Source organism: Argiope bruennichi, chromosome 4 (genome assembly GCF_947563725.1).
Source record: "Argiope bruennichi chromosome 4, qqArgBrue1.1, whole genome shotgun sequence".
Lineage (NCBI taxonomy): Eukaryota > Metazoa > Arthropoda > Arachnida > Araneae > Araneidae > Argiope > Argiope bruennichi.
Window position 1 is genome coordinate 103,899,369 of NC_079154.1, and position 24,746 is coordinate 103,924,114.

Here is a 24,746-nt window from a genome sequence, read left to right on the forward strand (position 1 = left end):
CCTCGTCATTTTGAACCGCGGTCAGATGACGAGGACGACACCTGAGCTGGCACACCCTCTCCACACCACACCAGTGGGAGGACGTTTGGCATGACGAATTTAACGTGCAACAGACCCCCTTACACGATGGTTCTTCGGTGGAATCGGGTCTCGAACCTGAAATCCTACGGCTCACAAGCCGAAACCTTACCACCAGGCCACCGCGGCTCTGTTCGTAAAGTTACATACAGCACAAACAAAAGCAAATGACTTTTTGCAACACATGTTGCTCAGTTTCCGTGTCTCTACTACAAAATGATTTTAAAAAATCCCAGTTTATATTATGTCCATGTTTCTTCAATTATTGAATGCACCATTTCTACATTATTCGCCAACTTACTTGGGATCGACATTCGCCGTCGCTTCATCCAAGACCAGAACTCTGTTTCTTCGCAGGATTGCCCTGGCGAGACAAATGAGCTGTCTCTGGCCAACACTGAAGTTGCTGCCACCTTCCGAAACGATCGTGTCCAGACCGCCGGGCATTTCTTCGATTGATTCCTTCAAATAAGCCTGCAAAGAAAGAATTAGATAGCACCAGGATAATTCAGTCCACTCTAATTTAATTGGTTAATTTTGTATCTAAATTGAAATGACTTATTCGGTTTGAAATTTTTTTTTCAATTTTAATTCAAATAACCTTAAAAATAAGAATCAAGCCAATTTGACAATTAAATGCTTTAGTACAGGCCTTTTTGTAATGTCTGAAAAAAAAAAAATAAGACAAATAGCATTTAAGCACTTGCCATTCATTCAATAAATGACGCTTTTCGAAACTACTCAAAGATAACCGAGATTGGTTTGATCATTTCAAACATCGATTAAATGACAATGGCTTCCCACCTGGTATTAAAATTTCCAAAAGCAATTCGAGGATTTAATGAACATTACTTATCAATTCCACTTCAAATGAACAGTGCTGTTTGATTTGATTTGATTTGGCTTAATTATATCAACGTCTTATTTTGAAGCAATGGCAAGCATATTATGGATTATACCGCTTAATTTCGTTTAGATGGTCAAAATGATACTTGAACTGGCATTCTCTCCGCGAACTTCTGCACCACAATAATGATAGGAAGTTTACTCCTGACACATTTAACGAGCGCCAGATCTTCTTATAAAATGATTCTTGGGATAGGGACGAAATCATATTTTGAAACTGGAACTCCCCGGCATCGAAGTTGAGACTTCACCACTAAACCATCGAGGTCCTCACAATGCTCGAAAATAATGTGAAGTATCATTGCATTTAGTTACTTTCCCGAATATAATACGGTTTTTAAAAATTAATCAATGCATTATGCGACAATTTAATCACAATGCAATCAATATTTTTGTAATAGTGATCTACATTTAAAAATGAAGTTGTTAAATTTCTTGCCTCTCTTTTTATTGTGCCGCAAGGAAACAAGGAATACACCATTTTCTGATGCTGCTGCCTTTCCTCCGAATCATTAAGAATGGAAAAGCTATACTCTTTCGAACTTAAAACTGAAAATCTACCATTAGATAAATCATATCGGAATCGCCCCCGCCTTACCTAAGCATCCGGGTTACTTGGAATAATCGACGAATAGAAAGTATATATGTAGGAACTAAGACTGATTGCAAATGACCACCGCCAACAATAATACAATCCCTGCCGTAGGAAGTATGACCCATCAACTCGACTCCCATATATTTCTATGTCAACAAAGGAGGCGAGATTCACCCACCGAAATGTAAGTTTCTCATTTCCATATCTGGAATGCCACCTGATGGAGTTTCCAATTGGCCAAAGTAGCAAGATAGCATTGCAATGTTTATATTATATGCCGAGATAGATGAATATTCCTCGATAAGTTTTATGACAGTCAGCAGCCGTTCATTCGTTGGCTTCAATGCAATTTCCTTGGTTTACGTGTAGTCTCTTCCTTAATGCTTTACATCCTAAATGACATCCTGTTATTTTTTTATTACATATCCGATTATTTAGTCATGGTCAAGAGAGAATTTGAAGAGAAATCTGCAGTTTCTTAAGCTTGCACTTCAACTTTACTTCATAATCTTAAGCCTGATTCTTCTTCTGTTTCTAATTTGCACTTCATCTTTTAATATCATAATCCTAAGTTTTGGATTTAAAGTTATCTCAAAAAGCTACTATTTTATTAATTAAGCACCTATTAATGAAGTTTTTACTGTGATTAATCAAAACTTGCCTCATCCAAAGCTTGCCATAATTCGTCGTCCTTGTGCTCGGAGAAAGGATCCAAGTTTCTTCGGATTGGACCGGTGAACAAGACAGGATCCTAAATAATATTATTAAATGAATCACAATGAATGTAAAGAATAAAATATATATTATTTTTGTAAATGCACAAAGATAAAGGGAAAAGATACAACTTCATATATAGAATAGTTTTAGACAAAACAAAAGATATTAATCAGTAATAATATTATAAAAAATGCTTTGTTTCAGTAAAAAATATTATTATATTAATTGCAGATTAATCCTTTACACTTTAATTTTCTGTTAGCTCCCGTAGAATTTATGCTTTAAATTAGAGAAATACATATTACGTTATGACTGAAGGCCTTTATAATATTATGAGTGAATTATATGACTCTCAAAATTTGAAGTTTTAAAATATTTTGATGAAGAATCTATTAAAGTAGGAATTGCGTAAAATATTTAATTATTAAAATTTAAACGAACATTAAGATTGGCGAACCAGCTGGTCGCCAAAGGCGGCTAGTTAATAATAAATAATACAGGGTGATTCATATTGAATGGGATACAAAGAATAGTATAGTATAAATTCTGTAATTCATTTCGCTGAAATAAATTTATTCGAGAACTAATATTAGACGAGTTTCATTTGGTGTCAGCAGTTGTAGTTAATAATGCAATCGCCACTAGAGGTCGCTAGAAGAAAGCGTTTGCCGCCGTCATGGTCAAAATGGAGTCATCCATGTAGGAGATAGCATTCTGTATTTTGGAATATGCCAAAACATCTTCGTTTAATTGTCGTTCAAAGAAATTTTCGCGTGACATTTAGTAAAAAAATCGCGAGTGAATCATTCGTTCTCAACATCGGATAGAGGGTGAAGTAAAGTCAGGATATTGATTTATGTAAAAATAAAAGTACAGGACGAACTCCAGCCAAAAGCGAAGTGGTTAAAAAAAACTCGTGAATGGTTTTTTCAAGAAGTCACGGAAACTCAACATGTCGTGCGAGTGCAAAACTGAATATGCACCAAGCAACAGAGTGGTATGTGTTAACTAATAGACTCATTAACAGAGGATTTTCAATAGAATGAAACGGAATACTGCATAGATATTTGCCAAGACCACAGAGGGACACACATAAAACATCTTTAGAAATTTCGATAACTGCAGTTTCATAGTAAATTTGATTCATTAAAATAAGTTACAGAATTCATAAGTGTTTTATTTTTATCCCATTTAATATAAATCACCCTGTATTTATAGCATTCAATTTTTATAACTTGAAATTGAGTAATATTGGTGCGAGATAAAAAATAAGCCATAAGCTTTTAAACATAACTTCTCAGCACGACATCCTCATGATATTTATTTTTCTAAGAACCATAAAATATCATGAAAATGTAACAAAGTTTTGGATTTTTAGTTTAGTTTAGTTTAGTTATATTAACGTCCCGTTTGAAGCAACACTAGGGCTATTTTGGGGCGGACCTCGTCATTTTGAACTGCGGTCAGATGACGAGGACGACACCTGAGCTAGCACCCCCCTCTCCACACCACACCAGCGGGAGGAAGTTTGGTCAGGACGGATTTAACGTTCAACAGACCCCCTTACACGATGGTTCTTCGGTGGAATCGGGTCTCGAACCAGAAACCCTCCGGTTCTGAAGCCGAGACCTTATTTGGATTTTTACGCAAATAAGTAAAGGCATCGAGTACCAACACTATAAATATCTTCAATATACAATTTAAAATACTACGTTAATTGGAATGTCTCAGAAAATTGATATAAAAATATATCTAGCCCAATTGAGCCAGGATCATTATTTCAACCCTTTATTTACCGACGGTACTGTAAAGTACCGTTGAAATCCGGCTGATATCTTCACAATATGACTATTTTTTATAACAATATTTGAAATAACATGAAGAACCTATTTCCAATAGAAAGCAGTAGCTTTGAACTAAAAAAAAAAAAAACATTAAAAAACTTAGTTTTTTTTTTTAAATTTTTAAAAAATTTTTTTCGTCTTTCTGGGTTTATTCTAAACCAAAACTTAACTAACAGTTCAAAAATAAATTTGAAAATATATATGGCAAAATAATTCGGTAAATAAAGGGTTAACATATAAATTGATAATAATGAGTAGTATCAAATCTTAAGTGGACGAACTTTTGATAAATTATATTTCAGAAAGAAACGAAAATAAGAGATGGGGGGGGGGGAATGGCAGAAGAGAATTTACCTGAGGAATGATGGAAATTTTCCTTCGGAGGTCATGCAGTCCGATGTCTTTGGTGGAGATTCCGTCGATTTTGACCTCTCCCTCTGGTTCGGTCATTCGGAAAAGGGTCGCGATCATGGAACTCTTACCGGCTCCAGTTCTGCCCACAATACCGATCTTAAAATGGAAGAAAAACGAATGATCTTCTTGCTATTAGCCAATGCGTAAATAGCAATAAATTAACTTTAAAATATAGATAATAATTTGAAAATTCAATCAATACAAACTGAAATTTGATTAATTTAAGATTAAGGTTTAATTTTTGAACTATACACGATTTATTTGGAGGCGGACCTAGTAATCTGGTAAGAGTGAACGCTTATGATAGCCTCACCAGATTAGTCACTTCCCCAATTACAGATTTAGCATTCACCAGATTTATATTTAAACGATGGAAGGTATTTATTTTATTTCTTATGCAGTCCTATAGCCAAAAATATGATAAGATAAAAAATACGATAACAGAAAAATGAAAAAAAAAAATTGTTTTAGGAAACGTGTCATTTTTATTTTGAGGAAGCCAAAACAAAGATATTTATTGTTGATCATATATCATGCCGTTTTTAATCAATAGCCCAGTTTCTTTTGAGAAATCTAACTCATTCTAATATCGGATATACTTACTCAAAATAATTTAGTTCAATTGCAGAACTTCAAATTATTAAATTCCTTTCAAAATGTTTAAATGGCTCACTATCTGCAAATTGTACGATTGGTACATGCATGATGGAAAAATCGCTTCAAACATTTTATACGCTGGACCTAGAACTCACCAACATTTGATATTATACTTTTTTTTTTAACAATATCTGCTCACTAAGAAATTATCTTTAAAAATTTGAACAATTTTTTTATTAGAAATTGAAATTTATAATTTTTTTCAATAACTATTAGAGCATATTATCAAACAAATACTATTTTTACCGAAAATTTTAAAATTCAAAAGCTAAACTCTTTAATCATAACAATCTTACCTTAGAACAATTAAAAAATTTTTTAGTAATTTTAAAAAAAAAATATTTTTAAATATATTTTACAATACTGCCTTATCCACAAGCTAATTGCTACAATATTAAATACATTTTTATGTGCAAATTATATAAACTGAGAGGAAAAGCGAATAGCTTGTAAATCAAATATTAATTACTGAACAATGATTTTTTTTAAACAATGTAACAAGAAAAAAAATTGTTTTTTAAAACTTTATGAAGTTTCTAGATGGCATGCGTCCTCATAATTGCATGATGTAATAACCATTACGCAAAGAATTCAATAGTGATGCAATTAAGCCAAATGAAGAGGAAGCGAATTAAATTCAACTATGAATATGCTGCGAAGTTTCAGATTAGAAACACAAATCTCTTACATTTTTTTACTGTATTCATGTTCATCAGACACATACGGCGCATTTTATGCTACAAAAGAATTTTGTACTAAATTAATATCTAAATTATCCTCATCAGATATTGTCTTTCTTTTTTAAATATTACTGATGTAAATGAAACAAATTATTTTGGTTAGTTGCCCGAGAAAGTTACAATATCACCTATCATAATTACTTTAAGAAGTTCAACTTATCAAGGTTCTGAAAAATTCTGACATTCAAATATCAAATGGCATTTTGCAATGAAATGTAGATTATATATTTAAATATTATTATGACTGACTCAATTTTTGCTATGATAACAGATTATCTACCATATATGGAGAAAAATAGCTATGATTTCGTTTATAAAATTTTTCGTACCAATATTTTCGACAACTTTTCCTTAACTTTCGCGATTGAAACTAAGTAAATAGCATTTGAAACAAAGAATTTTAATTTCATTTTTCTGAGAAAATTGAAAATCTGGGCCAGACAAGTCTGCAGTTTATTTTAGGAAACAATTGTTTCTTTTTCTACAAGCAGATTGTGTTGAGTCACTGAAGTAGAACGTCGCAACCGGAAAGTTAAACAATAAGAGGAAACGCTACATATCCTGAAATTTGAGATTTGATTAAATATCCTGACGCAACTCTTTTCCAAAGATTTTATTCATTCTTGCGTACATTCATTCTTTTGCGCAAATATTCCACACTTTCGCTTTTAGAAACAATTATTTTCAGTTCTTATATAAATAACTGAATGAGATCTAAATATGTACATATTTTAAAAATGTTTTCAATTAGAATTTTAGAATTTTATAATGACTATTTTATAGTGATTTATTATTTAAAAAACAATTGTTATTAACACCTTAAAGTTTTGTTTTTTTATTATCCAATTAGATGACTTCTTCTGTTTCTAGAATGTTCTATCTTACTGATTCAATTAAGAATTCATAGATTATTTGAGATTTTTCAGGATTATATACCATTTTTTAATCCATTTATAGAGTATTTGAATTATTAAATTTCAGCTTATAAGTCAGAGAAGCGATAATTCGAGTCGTTACGACGTATGACCATGTTGATTACAGGGTTAAAAAAACTATTATGTCTAATAAAATAACGTGCGATGAAGGTTTGCTAAACTATGCTATATAAATTCATTATTTACACTGGTATATAGTTGACATTTAAGTACGACCCAATAACTAAATACATGAATATATGGCTATCTACAACTGAGGTATTTAAAAAGCATCTCAGTAGTAATATAGTATGTGAATACGAGATATAGTTGAGGAATATAAATATTAGGATGAAGATTATGGATTCAATCTTCTGGCTGTACTTTCGAACAGCCTTACTGTAAATCTGGTGGAGTGCACAAATAAATTTATCGGACAAGTCATGCTAGGAGACAAATTAGTGGCGTACACAGTAGTAATAGCCGTGGTATTAAAAGTAGTGATACTGTTACTAGTAATATTACTACTAATAATAATACTAGTACTACTGGTAGTAGTACATACATGCCTCTTTCTTCCTTCTGATGAAAAAACTGAGCAAAATTACCCTTCGGCGGCTCTATAAGTTCCGCTCCATCTCCTTAACGTGAATTATAGTGCAAAAACGTGTTATGAACTCCTAACACGACATATCAGCTCGTTAGTATATACAAGGGGTGTTCAAACGAAAAGGTACGAAACGACACTGTGGATATAAAAGAAAACTTCATTCAAAGTATACACTATAGGCCTGAGCACAACGATCCCATTGATTAAAGATCCGAAGGATTTCTTGTTCCCAGAATTCCTGTGCCCGTGACGAGACCCTGTCCTTCACGACAACCCAGTCCTTGAGTTCGCCATCCGAGTTGAAGCGCTTCCTTTTTCAGATGATTTTTCAGGGGACCAAACATGAAAATCGCAGGGCGGCATGTCTGGGCTGTACGGTGGATGGCCGAGCTGCTCCCACTTGAACTTGGCCAGTTCCGCGTGTGTGAAGCTTGAGATGTGTGAACGTGCGTTATCATGGAGCAAGACCACACCCTCCGTGAATAGCTCAGGTCTTTTGTTCTTGATGGACCTGCGTAGTCTTTGGAGTGTCTCACAGTGCACATCAGACTTAATGGTTCTTGTGTGCTCGTGGAATTCAACAAGTAGCGGACCTTGGACGTCGAAAAAGACGGTGAACCACACCTTGCCTGCTGACGCCATGGCTTTGAACTTCTTAGGGAGAGGTGATGACGTATGCTTCCACTGCATGCTGTCCCGCTTTGTCTCTGGCTCCCAATGATGGCACCACCTCTCATTACCTGTGACGATCCGCTCCAGGAAAGCGGGGTCTTCACGATACCAAATAGATGTTGAAGTGCTAGCCCCATAGGTAGTTCCTTGTGCTGGTCTGTCAGCTGCTTCGGAATTCACTGCGCGCACATCTTCCGATAATGCAACCTGTCGTGAACAATTGTCTACACTGTTCCAACGTTGACATCCACCTTCAACGCTAGCATTAGCAATGTGACGCGCCAATCACTTCTCGGTAGGTCGTCCACCTTGTCGATGAGATGGGCTGTGATGACTGTGTTTACCTGGCCTGGTCTCGGATCATCAACCAAACTCTCACGGCCTGCACGAAAACGGGCACTCCATTTTCTCACTGACTTGTCTGATACACAGTCTTCCCCGTATACGGTGACCATCCGGCGATGAATAGCTACCGGTGTAACACCTTCTGCTGTCAGAAATTGAATAACGCCGCGCTGCTCCTCAAGCGTCGAATTTTGCAATGTGAACGCCATTCTATCTTCACATGCATTGCCACGTCAATTGGACGGCGCTCTTTATAAGAACCTCTGCTCTCTCCTGCGCATACTCCGATCTACGCCAGTGACTCCAATCACATCCCTAGATGTTTCGCTACGTTCTCTTATAGCGGCATAGGCAAATATGTTAACGGTTACGTTGTTACGACGTTTCGTACCTTTTCATTTGAACACGAACACCCTTTGTATGTGTGAATTATTCAATTGCTATTTATATACCTCATATTGCTAATTGCTTCTCCAACGTTTTGACGTTCATTTGCCAATATTGATCAGAAGTGTGCATCAGGTTGCAGATGACTGATCGAGCAATGATTTGTTCGTATCAGTCTAGTTGCTGACTACAGCTTTACTTCCAAGTTAAATATAACGTGAAAATTCTTCAAGGTGGCAACAGATAAATCAGAGATAAGTCAGACTTATAACCTCTTTTGGTATTATGCCACTTCGACCAACAGATGATGCCTTGAATCTTTCGCTCATAAATTTGATTGAATATACTAAATCATATGAAATTAGATCCACCAACATCACTTTAACAACATTAAAATTATAACTAAATTCCTTTCCAAATTTTTCGTCTTGGGAAGATTAAAGAAAATCACCAAGAAAAAATATTTACCTTTTCCTCAGGATATATTTCAAAATTAAGATTTTTAAGAACTGGAGGATCCTCTGGGGAATACTTGAGACTGACATTTTTGTAGATAATGTATCCTTTAGATGGCCACTCTTTAGGGGGTTTCTTGTCCTTGTCGCTGTCCAGAGCTGCTTCTGGTGGTAAGTTGCTGTATTCGATCACTCGTTCGACGGATGTCATCTAGAAAAGTTGTTTAGTAGTTAAAAGCACATAAATATTGCTGCTAAATCTTGCATATATCTGTTAAAATTCATATCGAAACCTTATTTGAGTTTCAAGTTGTACACTGTCTTTCATTGTAAATCTTTTTCTTTTTTGTACTTTACTGGGGATATGTATAAAATGTTTGTTGTTATATCGAAACAAATTTTTTAAGGCAATCAGCAGTCGAAATTGAATCGGAAATGAAGCGAAGAGAAGACTTCGACTTGCAATGTTATAATGAGAGTAAATATCGTGGAATAACATAGGTATACTATCGTCATTAGTGAATTAGCAAGTGTAATTGGCATGCATGATCATTGCAGCATGTGTAATTGGCATTGGCATGCACAAATCATGGTAGCAGTTCGAACTCTTTATCATATTTGAAAGAAATATTAACGCATAGATTTATTTCCAAGGTGCACCCCCTAAAATTAGTACTCTGCATTTATTCTCTTCTTGTCCACCCTCCGCTTCCCCTCTAGTCACTATGCTATTATTGAATTGTCAATAAATCAGTAGCAACTCTCCACATAGGTTTGAAAATTGCAAAAATCTTGGAATTATTAAAAAAAATTATTATATTATTTTGGTAACATTTGCCGACATACATATTACCTTATGGGAATATCAGACCTCATCTCAACGAAAAGAAAGTTTAAAAATATCTGAAAGTTGGATAATGTACACTAATGTAGGAGTTGCAAATCGGAAAAAACTTTCTTAAGTTTACAGGATTAAAAAACTGACAACCTTTCAATCCCCCCCCCCTCCTTCTCCTTTTTTCTTGTTCTTTCACCTACAATACTTTTTTGCCTTTTGAAATTATTTTAATAAATTCGCTTTAATCGCACTACTTGCTACTTGCTAGAAATATTAACAAATTTTTTTTTCTTTTGTAGTAAATTAATATCTAGGTAAAAATAATTAATTTACAGTCATGCAGAAAAATAAATATATCTCAAATATATTTTTACCCGGGCGTTAATGCAATTCGTAGCTACGAAGCTCATTAAATAGACTTAAGATTTTTCACTTAATGCTGTTAAAATAAATTTAACGTTAAAAATTTGTCTGCGCATGTAAAAAAAAAAAAAAAATGTTTGGTTAATAGAAAACGATTTTTTAAATAACATTTACAAGTTTAGCTTTGGTTCTTTCTTAGTTCATGAGTTATCAAACTACTTCCTCCGCTCCGGAAAGGAGGGGGGGGGGGATATGAGGAGGAGAAGCTTCCGATATGGCGGTGAGTTCTCCCCATTCGAAGAACAACAAACAAGTGGCGTGAGGTTGACTACCCTCTATCGAAAATGGGACCTGCTTCCCACGGGAAGGGGTATATCGTGGCCGGTGATGGCCCTTAGGATTCAACCTCAGTTCCCGCCAGGTTGCTGTCGCAGTGGTGCAATCCTACAAATTTATCCGTGGGCCTCGAAAGCAGGTCAGAGTGGTCAATAGGTGATTATTTGGAACATTATTCTTATGTAAAGGAAGTGACGATGGTTAGTTTCTTTCAATGAAATGTTATACCAACCTGACTCTCGACTTCTGCTGACTGTCTGACACCCCACTGGAAACTACCGCTCAACTGAAGAGCAGAAGCGATTGCCAATCCAGCTCTACTGGCATACGATGGATCTAAAATAAGATAAATCAACGCAATGAAATACTATTTTCTTGTATGAGTATGAGGTTTTTGTGGCAATTAATAAGTTTATTATTATTAAAAACACGAAAATATAATGGCCAGCACCGGATATTTCATTTAGTAATATACATGCTATTTCAATTAGTGTACAAAATCACTAAATTTAGAGTCAATAATTTGAATGAACTATTCGAAACAATCACTTTCGAAAACTATTACCTTTGCCACCCAGTGATGAATTCCAGATTTCTGAACAAAATAAACAACAATTGCATAAAAGCAAGTAAAGAAAATGCACAAAATCCTCACCTTCTGATAGCACTACCATTGAGACCGTGACACAAGTGATGTAGATGACACACAGCCAGTCCAAGACAATTCCGAACCAACGCGTCACAGAAATGAACATGAACCAAGTAGCAGTATGTCTGTCCTGGTAATGGTCGAAACTGAGCTCAAATGACTGTTGAGCTTTGAACGCACGGATTGTTGTCAGTCCATAGAGCGAGGTACTTAAATGGGAGAATACTGGGCTTCTTGCTACAATAAAACAAAAGGAAAAGCAGTTTTATCATTGGGTTCAAAATCAGAATTTAAAACGTCTAACGCATTTATTTAAAAAATTAAAATTAAAAAAAAAAGAGTACCTGATAAACAAAGCTTCACTCGGCATTTTTTTTTTTTTGTAAAATTGTGTTTTTTCGGGGAAATATTTAGATATGAATGACATACTGATTACATACAAACTTTTTGAATCTTACCTACACATGAACTGGCCATTAAAAAAAAAAATCATGAGTGCACTTAGTTTAATATGTTATTCGAAATAATCTGCTATAATATAGTATTATTTTACAGTTTAGTTATCATTACCTATAGTTACCTTTAAAGAACATTTTGAAACGAAATATTATTTTGAAAAAGTTTAAAAGATACAGAATTTTTTAAAATCTCAAAAATTGAGTAGCCTGGAATATTTTAATTTTTTCTATTTTCTTTTCTTTATTACCCAATATTAATTTATTTGAAATAAAACTGCATATAATTTTGTAATTCTAATTAAATGTTAATTTTAGAAATATTTTTATGCACGCTCAGTGAATTTTTATATACATTTGACCTCAACGGATTTAACATGCACCAGGCCACCGCGGCCCCCTGGTTCGCTATGAAAGACTGTACTGTATATATATATGTTGATAGGTAGTTTAGTTTAGTTATATTAACGTCTCGTTGTAAAGCAACACTAGGGCTATTTTGGGACGGACCTCGTAATTTTGAACCGCGGTCAGATGACGAGGACGACACCTGAGCTGGCACCCCCTCTCCACGCCACACCACACCACACCACACCACACCACACCAGAGGGAGGACGTATGGCATGGCGGATTTAACGTGCAACAGACCCCCTTACACGACGGTTCTTCGGTGGAATCGGGTCTCGAACCTGAAACCCTACGGCTCACAAGCCGAGACCTTACCACCATTCCACCGCGGCCCGTTGATAGGTAGTATCAGATTTCCCACTTGGCAGCAGTATATGATTACTAGGCTAAGAGAAGGCCACAAGCTGGTCGGTTAATAAGTATTATTTTCCTAATCGCCAAATTAAAAAGTTAAAAAAAATACAAATTCTATGAATTGTAAAATATTATAATATTATTAAAATTTTATCCAATGTAATTGGTCACGATCCCTATATGTCTCATTATGTTCACGGGATTATAAGAATATAGTAAGTAGAAAACTTCTTTAATATTAAGTAGAAATATGGCTGCCCAGCGGCTAAGATAAATAATTAATAAAAACTAATGCATTTTTACAAAGAAAATGAAACAAAAATATTAACCTAAAATAAATCATTAATATGTTAAAAATGTGTTGAAATGCGAAAATAAATTGAATATTTTATTAAAAAAGGGACCCCCACGATGTGCACTACCTGGGATCGCAAAACATTTTTAAACCGCCATTGTTGCAATGCAAAGTTGGACTAAGTGAAATGAGAAAACACAAAACTTTTTATAAGAATGTAACTATTTTAGGAAAATATTGTAGTAGAAGTTTTCTTAATATTTTATGAAATCGACTATATCTCAAATATACATTTGGAAATTAGTTTCCCATTCCATCAATACTACGAACAATTTTATGTTTGTTGTAATTTTTATGAAAATTAATGGATGCAAGAACGAAATTCCGTAAATTACAGTAACAAATTTGAAAAATTTATTAAAAACTTAAAAATAGAATGTGAAACAAACAAACTATATCTCCAGATTATTCTTTTAGAAAAAACAAGATTGGACTTACTTATGCCTTCATATCTCTTCACATCACGGGCGGTTGGCAAGTAGAATCTCCTCAAGAATACAAATGCTACACTGATGATGAGAGTGGGTACGAGTAGCAGAGGTTCGATGATGGCCACGACGCAAATGATGCCAAACAGAGTGCAGAAAATCTTTATGATATAGAACATCAACAAATCAGAAACAGGTTTTGGATCATATCGGATTAGATCAAATGCAAAAGCGGAAATAAAGCTTATAATTTTTTCCTTTAGACCAATCAATATTTAAGATTTTCAAATAAAATAACAGACGACATTTCTCTCTACCTGACATTGAAGTAATTACAAATTCGTAAATTATTTTATAGATTATTATAAATACAAATCAGATTATATTCTAATAAATAACTCCAAACAATAACACATATTTTTTAATGCGATGGATTGTTTACTACTAGTTTAATATTCTAAAAATATAACTACATGAAAGACGTAAATATTGTGGAAATGTCTTTTTAACATTAGAAAAATTAATTTTATAAGCATTATTTAATGAGTTTACAGGACATGACATCACACTTTTTTTTATCCAGTTGGAACACTTATGTGCTCTTTCATAGTGGTAAGTGCAATTCAGAAAATAGTGGTTGATAGTTGAAATGATTCCTAGATAGCGCAAATAATGGTAAGCGTTATCCAGGAATCATTTCAACTACCCATTTCAAGAGATAAGCATTTGGTATTCTAGTCTAGTGAAAGAGATTGATATCGTTAGGTTTTGCATGCTTTCTAGAAAACTACCCGTTTTCTTAAGCTTCAAAATATAGCTTGCAGAGCATCTTAAATTTTTAAAACTAAAATAATACTCCAAGCAATTTATAATTCCATCGGCTTGTTTATTCTTTCAACATAACAACTTATTTTACAAATATTGCCAGATTCCAGAAGATTTACAATTGATCATCAGCTATTATACAAAACATAAACGAAATAATATTAACAAAATATGTTTATCAAATAAAAAATCGTTTGCTTTTACTTTTTAATAATATTTTAACAAAATAAAAATAGTAGCAGTTATAAAATGTCTGAAAAGGAATCGTCTGCTAAATGTCTATTAACAGATTTAGATTATGATATTTACCGAACAATTAGGAATAATTCTGTTTTGTTAAATATTAGTACTCTGAATTCGGTACAAGTTAAAATTACACTTAGGGTCCGCTTAAATTTATCCATGGCCCGTTTATAAACTGCACTAGAGTTATTTAAGGAACTGATCTCGTACTTCTAAACCGCTGTTATAGTATAACGAGGTCAGCACTTGAGCTGACAATATCTCCCTTCAGCATCGCATTTAACTTGTGTCAGATCACAAATACGAAGGATATTTCTATGGAATCATAAAATCAGAACCCTCAGACATGGAAATCGAGAGTTTATTACTAGGCGTTCGCGGCTAATTTCTTTCAAGTCACTAGGAAATTGGAAGATCTCCAACAGACAAATTACTGCATTTTTTTTAATGGGATGGAAATCTTTACAAAAGAGTATCATAAACAATGTGAGATATATTTTGTAAAATTAATTTATATCATTCAACGCCTCTTCTAATTTTAAATATACTAAATAGTGTATTAAACAAAAGTTTGAGCAAGTCAAATTGTAAAATGCTACATTTCTGAAACATACTTATGCAGAAAACTATATTTCTGTTCCATTCATTAAGGTATTCTTACAAAAAAAATATTTATACATAATTATTATTGCTTTCTACATGCCATTTATAGATAGGAGTATGGTATCCATTATTCAAACCTTTCCGATAAGGCGAAATTATTTCGTATTAACCCTTTAAAGGGCCATTTTTTTTCCAGTCCTATTATGTTAAAATATTTTTAAGCTTGAAATTAGAATAAGAAAAGGGATTCATTTAGCTTACTAGGTAAACTTAATTTGATTAATTAATTAATAATTAAGTAACAAATCAAGACACATCATTTTGTGTAAGATAAAGAACTGAAGCATCTAAGTTTCTGTCTTTCTAAAAAAAATTGTCAGAACTTATGCCAACCTACATAATTTCATACAAAGATTGATAAATTTGGTGGTACTTCCCACGGCCTTAGAAAGGGTTAAACAAAAGTTTGAGCAAGTGAAATTGCAAAATGCTACATTTATGAAACATACTTATGCAGAAAACTATATTTATGTTCCATTCATTAAGGTATTCTTACAAAAAAAATATTTATATATAATTATTATTGCTTTCTACATGCCATTAATAGATAGGAGTATGGTATCCATTATTCAAACCTTTCCGATAAGGCGAAATTATTTCGTATTAATAGACTAATTTGATTTGATTGTAACATGACGAAATTTCACATGCATTTAAAAGCCCTAGTTGGTAACGCTATAATAGATACAAACGAATGATGTACAAAATATACAACTGTGTACATTATATTAATTATTATGAATACTTTATTATAATTACTTATTTATTCATTTAATCTTTTATCAACAATAAATAATTTATTAATAACTGACAATGAACCAACCTCTATTGCATTAAAATAAAAACATTAAAATAAGAAAAATATAGAAAATATTTTTCTATATAGAAATATAGAAAATTAAAATTGAGTATTATGGAAGGCTATGCACTAAAACAGAAATATTCTTTAACAGACATATCATGACCATATAATGATAAACAAAGGATTGCATTTATGAAACCTTGTTATAGCGTCAAACCATTCGAAAAGGCTGTTTAATGGAAACAATACAAAAGATTTGTTTTAATGGAAACAATACAGCAGTTAGTGAATACAAAATGGAAACAAATAGAATTGTTAGTAAAGCGAAGCATTACCTCCAGGCAGTCAGAGGCCGTCGGTGGAATGACATCGTCGATGAGGCCCAAGTCCCTCGAACATCGGTTAAGAACATTGCCTGGGTCAGTTGAGAAAGGGTTAGGAAGATTGTTAGTCAAGTTCAGAAACTACAGATTCGAAAACGAAGAATGCACTAGCTACGACCGATTTTCTTAAAGCCTAACAATACTAGGAACTCTTTCAATAAAAGAGTCAACATTATGCACTCACTCAGTACTAAATGGTGGAAATTATTCTAGTCAACATATCTGTTCCAGTTGATTTTTCAAACAAATTAAAAATTTTTTTTTAAAAGATTAAGAATAAATTAAATGATAAGTGACAGTAAAAAATACTTTTAAAAATCAGAAATGCATAATACTTCGTGAAATTTACGTTTTACTACTTACGATTTAATTTCGTGTATAACTGAAATGCATGGAATAAAGGTTTTGGAGAAACCATGATAACATTTTATAGAAGAAATAATGAAAAGTTTATTTAATTAAATAATTCTCTTTAGTTTTTCTAATTGGGAATATTAAGATGATTAAAAAAAAAAGAATGAATCAATGTTTTGTTTCCAAAAATAAATGAATAAATAAAAGAACACTGTTGACAGAAAATTAAACTCTTATTTTGAAACAACTAATAGAGTTATTAATGGTGAAAAACTGTTTCTTTCTTAACTAAGATAAAGAATGCAAGAAAAATTTAACTAAAATTAAAATTTTTAACCCACTTTCATTGTTTAAAATTGAAAATTTTCAATATATCAAAAAAATTATAAAGCGGGCTATTAAATGAATCAGATTTTGAACCTTCAAATCAACATCTTCGTGCAATTATAATAAAAATATGCTCCCCATTTTCGAATCACGTCGGCGTTCTAGTGAAGAATTGTATATTCTTTTCAGCTGCATTAGATGTTTTAGAGCATGAAGTAAACAGAATTATTTGTAGGAAAACGACAGAAACTGACATACAGAAAGCAAAAAGTTAATGTTAGTCTGTTACAGAAACAAAAAGCAGATATAAAAAACAACAGAATTCTGGAAAGATCTGAAATGCAAAAACTGCTAGAAACATAAATTACAAAAGATTCGACATGAAAACGAAGAAGCTAGAACACAAATTCTTTTATCCTTGTAAAACTGCTTGTATATTTAGATGTTAGGAGTTAGTCTGCATCAGACCAACCCAGGCAATATTCTGAAATTAATTAATTATTTTATGTCATAATAAAAATGATATCTTATTTAGAGCTATGCTAAAAATACACAGAAAGCTATGATGCTATTTTGGAGCAGTCGGGTATTGTAATCACATTTTTTCCATTCATTATACTCTTATTTCAATTTATATAAAGAATTTGCATATATTATCGGAAATTATTCTTATTTGATTAAGAGTAATCATTAAATATTACATAATACCTATAAAAATCACTATCTTTAAGTTAAAAAAAATTAGGAATAAAAATTATACAAATAATGCTATATTAAAAAATATCTTAAAATTTAGAAGAGGATGAATATTTGAAATAAATTCGAGCAAAAATGTTTTGAATTATTAAAATAGATTTATTCAAGGTGTTAATAATCATTAAGAATACAAATATAACAAATGCTTTAAAGATCCAAGTCTTTCTTCTGTATCTCATCTTTATCAACACTATTTGGTAATGATTAAATAAATGCATTGAGAAATTAGCACTTACTTAATATTTTAATAATAAATATTAATCATTTTACATATTTAATTTATTATTATTACTAATAAAAGTTATAAAATATTTTCCAACGTTTACTTTAAATATTACAGCTCATGGCATTCGTCGTTTGCAAGTGTCCAAATGCTTTAAAATTTTAAAACCAGCTTTACCTTTGTACTGTTCGTCGATTTCCGATTCCTTATACTATGGTTTAAATAACAGCATTCCATGTAAATGTTTTAATCAGAAAAATGAATTAAAGAAACATGGACTTAAACCATTTTTAAATGAAACTCTAAACAAGAATGCTATACACCACAGTTGCAACTTTTGCTATACACAAAAACCAAGCTCAAAGAAAAACATTTCCCATCACATTTTACAATAAAAAATTACACAATAGACAGAAAACAATATCACTGTATGAGAACATTAGTTGTCTAAACCTAGAACAAATTGCAAAATATTGCATCAAAGAACTTACTTAAAGTTCTGAGTTTTTCTATCTATTATTTAATTATATATATTATATTTAAAAATCATGCAATTTGGAATAATTTTTAACATGTTAGCTTAATTATTTCATGTAATATAAATTATATTTATTTAAATCTATGAATCAAGTTTTGTTTGTATGTGAAAAATGGGTATTTATAGACATGGCCAATGAAAATGCACAATTGATTTTGCGATATTTTATAGAGGAGATTAATGCAATTACTTAATGGGCGACATTATGATAATACAGCGAACAGATAAAAATTACTTTTTTTCCAACAATATTGTTTAGCCAATTTTAATTTATTAAGTTATATTCAGGGGAAAAAAATGTAAATAGTGCGTGATCATTGGCCATTTCTGTGTATGTTTTGATATGTGAATATTTTTTAATAATTATCGTTTGGGAGCATGTTACGAGATTCATGGCGTTCAGATTTTGCGGACTAATGTTCTCATACAGAACTTTGCAACCATCACCGGGTGTGAAAACCCATCACCGTGCAAAGTGAATAGGTGCAAAGGTTACGATTTCATGCTAGAAAACATCATGCAAGTGTTAGTTCCGTTTTGTTTTTACTCACAATGACGGCGTCTAAAGCAGCCATCGGCATGGTCTCGTCGATGACGCCTACGTCCTTCGAAAAACGATTCAGAACTCGTCCTGATGAGGTAGCAGTCAGGCATTAGTTTAATAAGCATTTCAAGACATATGCATAGATTGGCCAGAGTTAAAAAGCAGTTACTTTCCGAATACACGACTTCAATTTAAGATGCTTTATATAAATTGCGAAGTATTTCGAATGCTGCTTCAATTCAGGTCAGCATTAGTTTGTCAAAGCAGTACAAAAACGACGAAATAAATTGCAAATATGCAAAGACTGCAGAATATTCACGAAATAAGACTGTATGACTCAAAGAATCAAGAGGTAAAGATATTATTTAATACAATTTCTGCTAAAAGTAAAAATGAAGAATTTTTTTAAAATGGATAAACAGCAGGAGTAATTATAGCTGTGAAGTGAATCATATCTTAAATTAATTTCGTTAATTTAAAAAAAATTAAAGACTACAAATGGTTTAAAAAACCTGATTTATATACATTATTGGAATGCTTTTGGAGAAGTAGTAAATAAAATGCACAAAGTAGTAATAAATGCTTTTAATTCTGGCCATCCTACACATGTTGATATATTTGAGTATATAGTGGTTTATAACTTTATTTCGATAATTGGTATATAAAATGGTTTCTTTTATCATATGGAAATAATTTTAGATAAACTGAAATTCAATAAAGAGATAATATATATGATTTTGTAATAAGTCATAAATTTAGCTTTGATAAATATAAAGAATTGACAATATGAAGGTATTTGCTTTTCACGGTGTGATTAATAAACATTTTAAAAATTTCGAGAAAATTCAGTAGTTAATATTAATTAGTAACAAAATATTTGGATAAAAATCTTGTTTAGCTTTTACAGATAAATACTGGACATACTATTTCTTTCTCTCTTTTTTAAATAAGAAATATGTTAACAATGCATCTTTTAATTTCAAATCTTAAAAATTTTTCCTTTACAAATTTTGCTCATAAATATCATTATTATAAAACTGAAAAATTTTTTCAGACAGAGAAATAAATTCTCTTTACTACTATATTTCAGAAATTTATTATTTCTGCATAATATTCAAAATTATACTTCAAATGTAAAATATTAAGTTCGTCTAGAGAGCAAGTTCCCAGGAAATTATATTGACACACAAGATATAATTGCTTGGAAATTTACTGAAACAAATGCAGGGCTCTTTCAGTTGTATCTCAACATAAGTGCCACAGAAACTGATACACTTACTAAATAATTCCATTGCCTTGCTATTATTCAAATCATTTGTTATACTCGGAGGTTAAGAACCTTGAGTTCAAGAACTTCGAGACAGACCCCCATAAATCGGTAGGAAATGAAGTACGTGTTATAACGTAAAACTTAATTTTATAAACTGGTAATGTAGAAATCTGCCGTCTGAGAACGGAGCTAGCATCTGATCGCCGTCATGCAACTAGAAAAATGCTGCCTGTTTAAGAACCTGTACAGATATTGGGACACATTGTAGATGGGAGCAAAATCGAATTTTAGGAAGGATAGACAAAATCTAGTGAAATCGTAGCAGCAACTGTTGCATACACAAGGCCGCTCCTGGGCATTTCCGTGCAGTAAAACCATTCCAGCACGAAGCATCCCTGTGTGATGTGTTCCAGCGCCTTAAGTTACTGGAAGGGCAGTAGTTTGTGAGTGATGATAGGGTCTGATGGCTATCACATGCTGGAAGATATACAGTACTGGCCTCATAGAATGGCATATGTTTCAATTCCGACGATTCTTATGTTTAGAGGGGTGATTGAAAGAGTTCGGCATTTATTTTAATAAATGCTCAAGTTATTTTGTTTTGTGTCGTTTCGTATTACAGTTTCCGAGGAATTTACTTTGTGGACGAACCAAATATAATTATATAATTTTTTTCAGTAAAGTGAAAATTATTTAATAAGTCCAAGTATTTTATTAGTAACGATTAGGTCTAAGCAAACTTGTTAGAGGTATAATTAATTTAAATAAAAAATGTATCTAACCCTTTTTATGACCGAAATTAAAAGAAGATATACATTACAAAAAAAGTGTTATTCAAATGATGTCCAAAGACATCACAGCCCAGGAAAGAGTTAAACTGTATAATTATAAATTAAACATTTGAAAAAAAGTATCTAGCTTTAATCTTGCGTCTTTTTAAATTGTTGCCGCATAGCTTAGTAAGACTCTAGTAAACTATATTAAAAATATTTCATCACCTTACATTATTAGCCCTTACATAGACAAGAAGTGTATTTCACTCCATAATCTTAAATATGGATTTTTCCTTTAAAAAGCAGTTCTGTTTTACTTAAAAACTAAATTGTAAATATGAATGTCATACAAATTTGATTTTGAGATAAATGGTCACATGTATTTTTCCTCCTCATGTTTGTTGAATATCTGCAATTCAATTGTATATCATGGTGAAGAAATGTGCGCAGATTTTTAGCATTAAATGGATGCGTAAGTAGTAAAGATTATGCTAGCATTATATGTTCATATGATTAATAAGATATATGCTAACATTGCGAGGTTTTGTTCCGATTTTCTGATTGGCCTTATTCATTGTACGGGGTCATACTACATTGATCAAAATGTATTCGGCAATATGACATAAAACGAAAGATATCAATTTATTGGTCAAATTGTACTTCTTTCAAAGTAACCTCCTAACAATAATTTTATCAATCATCAAAACGTGCCTCAAAATTACTTTTATAAAATCCCTTCCTTTTCTTATCTTTCTTAATCGAATTTCTTCAACTCAAAACGATGACCACGAAGAAGCAATTTCAACCGTAGAAGTAAGATAAAATTACACGGTGCCATATCAAGCGAATACAGAGCTTAATGTTGAATGTTAAGTTACAAATTCAAGAATAATAATGGTGATAAGGCGCATTATTGCGGTGTAAAACTCTTTTTTCAGTTTACTTGTCCCACTTCAAGATGTTTTGAATAAATTGCTTCAAGTAAACAGCAGAAAACAAATAACTCTCTTTATTGACTATTTGATGAGCTGCCGAAAATGTATTTACGTCTCAGATGCGTTTTTTTTTTCAACTCTTTCTTTTCCAGTTGCCATTTTGAATTATTACTTCTTATTTTAATTCGAAACAGGCTTTTTTCTCTTCTCTTCTTCTTCTTCTTTTTTTTTTTTTTGATTATATGGCTTATTAAATATTGGAAATTGTTCGCGACTGTCAAGACAAATTATTCTAATGATACTCAGGGTTTATTTTATTATTTATTAAAATGCAAAGTTATCATCCATTTTGCACCTCGCCCTTGTTTTGGTGAAAAAAAGCACCTTCTCGAGCATGCGCAGAAGTAGGGCTTCGCAAGCGTAAAGAAATGTTTGGGCTTTATGCTGAAGTTTTTCAGAATGTCTAAAGTAAATGTTTGTGTTTCATGCTTTTTGCGTATGCGAGAAAGAAAATGTTTATGATTATGAATGTAATAAATTTATATAAATTTAAAATAGAAAGGTGGTGTAAAAATTTGATATGTTGCTTCCCAACGCAGATATTTCCATCGAAAGGGAAACAATTAGTCAGATAGTCTGCTGTACGGATGTCGACCTTGGCGAGAAACTTGGCTACTATTTGACGACAAAATAGAAGATTTTGGAATCTCCAGGAATTTTGGCGATAGGTCCGTCAGAACGCGATTTAAGATGATCTTTCAAGAACCTTCTCTGGCCTGTCTCGATAATTATAAAAGGTCGGAGACCGGGTTGGAAGCAGTTATTTGAGATCAGTTCGATTTATTTGCTGAACGAATTCTCTTCCTCTCTGAGTGCTTCAAGATGCTTATCATTTTTATGCTGCTTGCGTTCTGCTGTTTACTAGAAGTACTGCTGTTTATTGCTTGTGAACTTCTTAGATATGTTAAATTGGCTTGTCATTTGGAATGTATTCGTGTCTTCGCATTAATAAACGTCGCTATTTGTTATTGAGTTCTCTTGACTGTGTCACCATATACCCACTACAGGAAACTCGTTTCATTTTTAACGGAATTTGCAAACTGTGGAGGATTTAATTATAAATGGATGAGAGGCCATTTTTGTGGTAGTATCATTTAACTAACATAAAACATTCCAATAACTTTCTTGTCCAAAAAAATAGAAACGAAAAATTATCACTCACCCACTGGATTGCTGTCAAAAAATGAGACAGGTGACCTAAGAACGCATCGAAACATTTTGTTGTGAAGATTTCTCGATGCTTTCATGCACATGTGGAAGAAACAGGTCGTCCTTAGTAGAGATAGAAGAAATACGATGAGGACGAGACCTGCATAAACTGAAAGGTGGTAAGGCGTGTTCACTCTGCTAGCCGCATCAAACTCGTCCATCCGGTAATTGCTGGTTACTTTGAAGCAATCCTGACTCACGTTGGCGAAATTCATGTAGAAGAAATCTCGATCGAAAACCCCGTAAGTGAGGTTGTATTGTCCAGTTTCATTCAGATCGGCCTTCGTCGCGTTCACGCCATCCCAGCAGTCTTTGACGTTGTACTTCCTCTGCTCTAGATTAGTCCTAAATTTAAACATAAACAAACACAATTAAAAACCTCTTTTTTTAATAAAAGGATTCTTGATTTTTATGTCTTTGTTTGGGCCTGAATAATTTCGATTTCTATATATTAGGATTATTTCTATAATCCGGTACATCGCCAATTTGGCTTCTCCAGTAGTTTGACATATTCAGATGGGCGAATAACGTGAAACGGAAAGCAAGTTACTGTATGCCAATGTCAAGGATCTTAGTATTATGTAAATAGATTGCTGCTCATATTTTGTAACATTTAATATACAAGTTGGTCAAAATTAAAATACCCCCTACTCTGAGCTTTCTATACAGCGAACTTCTCAATGTAAAAGCTTCAAAATTGTTGAACATACTATTTAAGATATGGGGAAACTGATTACCTTGGGGGGAGGGATAGTTCCAGAAACACCGATAGATGGCACTGTTCAATAAAAAAACATGCTGAAAAGACGCAAAATACGCATTTGTAACACATTTTATTCAAACATTGAGTGACAAGGACCTTATTGATGTTAGGGAGACTGTTCAATATGGTCCCTTCTTCCAGATGTAAAATCTGCATTCTTTAGATAGTTTGTTCAAGAGTGGATCGTTATTGGTAAAATAAGATGCTTCTCACATACAGAGTGATACTGTCTTTCAAATATGTCAAAGTTACTAGATGTCCTCGATAAACAAATTTTTTTTAAAAAAAATATCCCCAAAGCCAAATATCACAAGGATTTTGATGTGTAGAACGAGAGGTTTAGATTGCCGTACACTGAGTTCATGTGGTGGCACTTCATCTTGCATAAAGGTAATTAAATCAAGACATTGGCGCTGTTGCACTTGGGGTACAGTAAAATTTCCGAGCTTGTTTTGGTACTTGCTGAGCCTTTGCGTAAATTCGCAAGACGATGAAACTCTCGAAATGCAACTGCAGCATTTCTTTGTTTTCATAAAACAACTTTACTAGCAAAGCAC

The 24,746-nt window shown here is 32.7% G+C and overlaps 1 protein-coding gene across 2 annotated transcripts in view; it reads right to left on the reverse strand.

Moving 5' to 3' along the window:
* The window catches only part of LOC129965887 (ATP-binding cassette sub-family C member 4-like), a 104,984-nt gene that overhangs the window by 7,245 nt on the left and 72,993 nt on the right, over positions 1 to 24,746 (reverse strand). Inside the window, exons 17-25 of one of the 2 annotated variants that reach the window (XM_056080148.1) lie at positions 23,380 to 23,771; positions 16,390 to 16,469; positions 13,532 to 13,682; positions 11,527 to 11,757; positions 11,104 to 11,207; positions 9,348 to 9,545; positions 4,495 to 4,650; positions 2,241 to 2,330; positions 380 to 552 (exon numbers count right to left, since the gene is read on the reverse strand). In XM_056080148.1, the coding sequence (XP_055936123.1) occupies positions 380 to 552; positions 2,241 to 2,330; positions 4,495 to 4,650; positions 9,348 to 9,545; positions 11,104 to 11,207; positions 11,527 to 11,757; positions 13,532 to 13,682; positions 16,390 to 16,469; positions 23,380 to 23,771 (1,575 nt within the window). Of the gene's footprint in view, positions 1 to 379; positions 553 to 2,240; positions 2,331 to 4,494; positions 4,651 to 9,347; positions 9,546 to 11,103; positions 11,208 to 11,526; positions 11,758 to 13,531; positions 13,683 to 16,389; positions 16,470 to 19,186; positions 19,267 to 23,379; positions 23,772 to 24,746 lie in introns of both variants that reach the window. The other variant, XM_056080149.1, reaches the window with a different exon arrangement.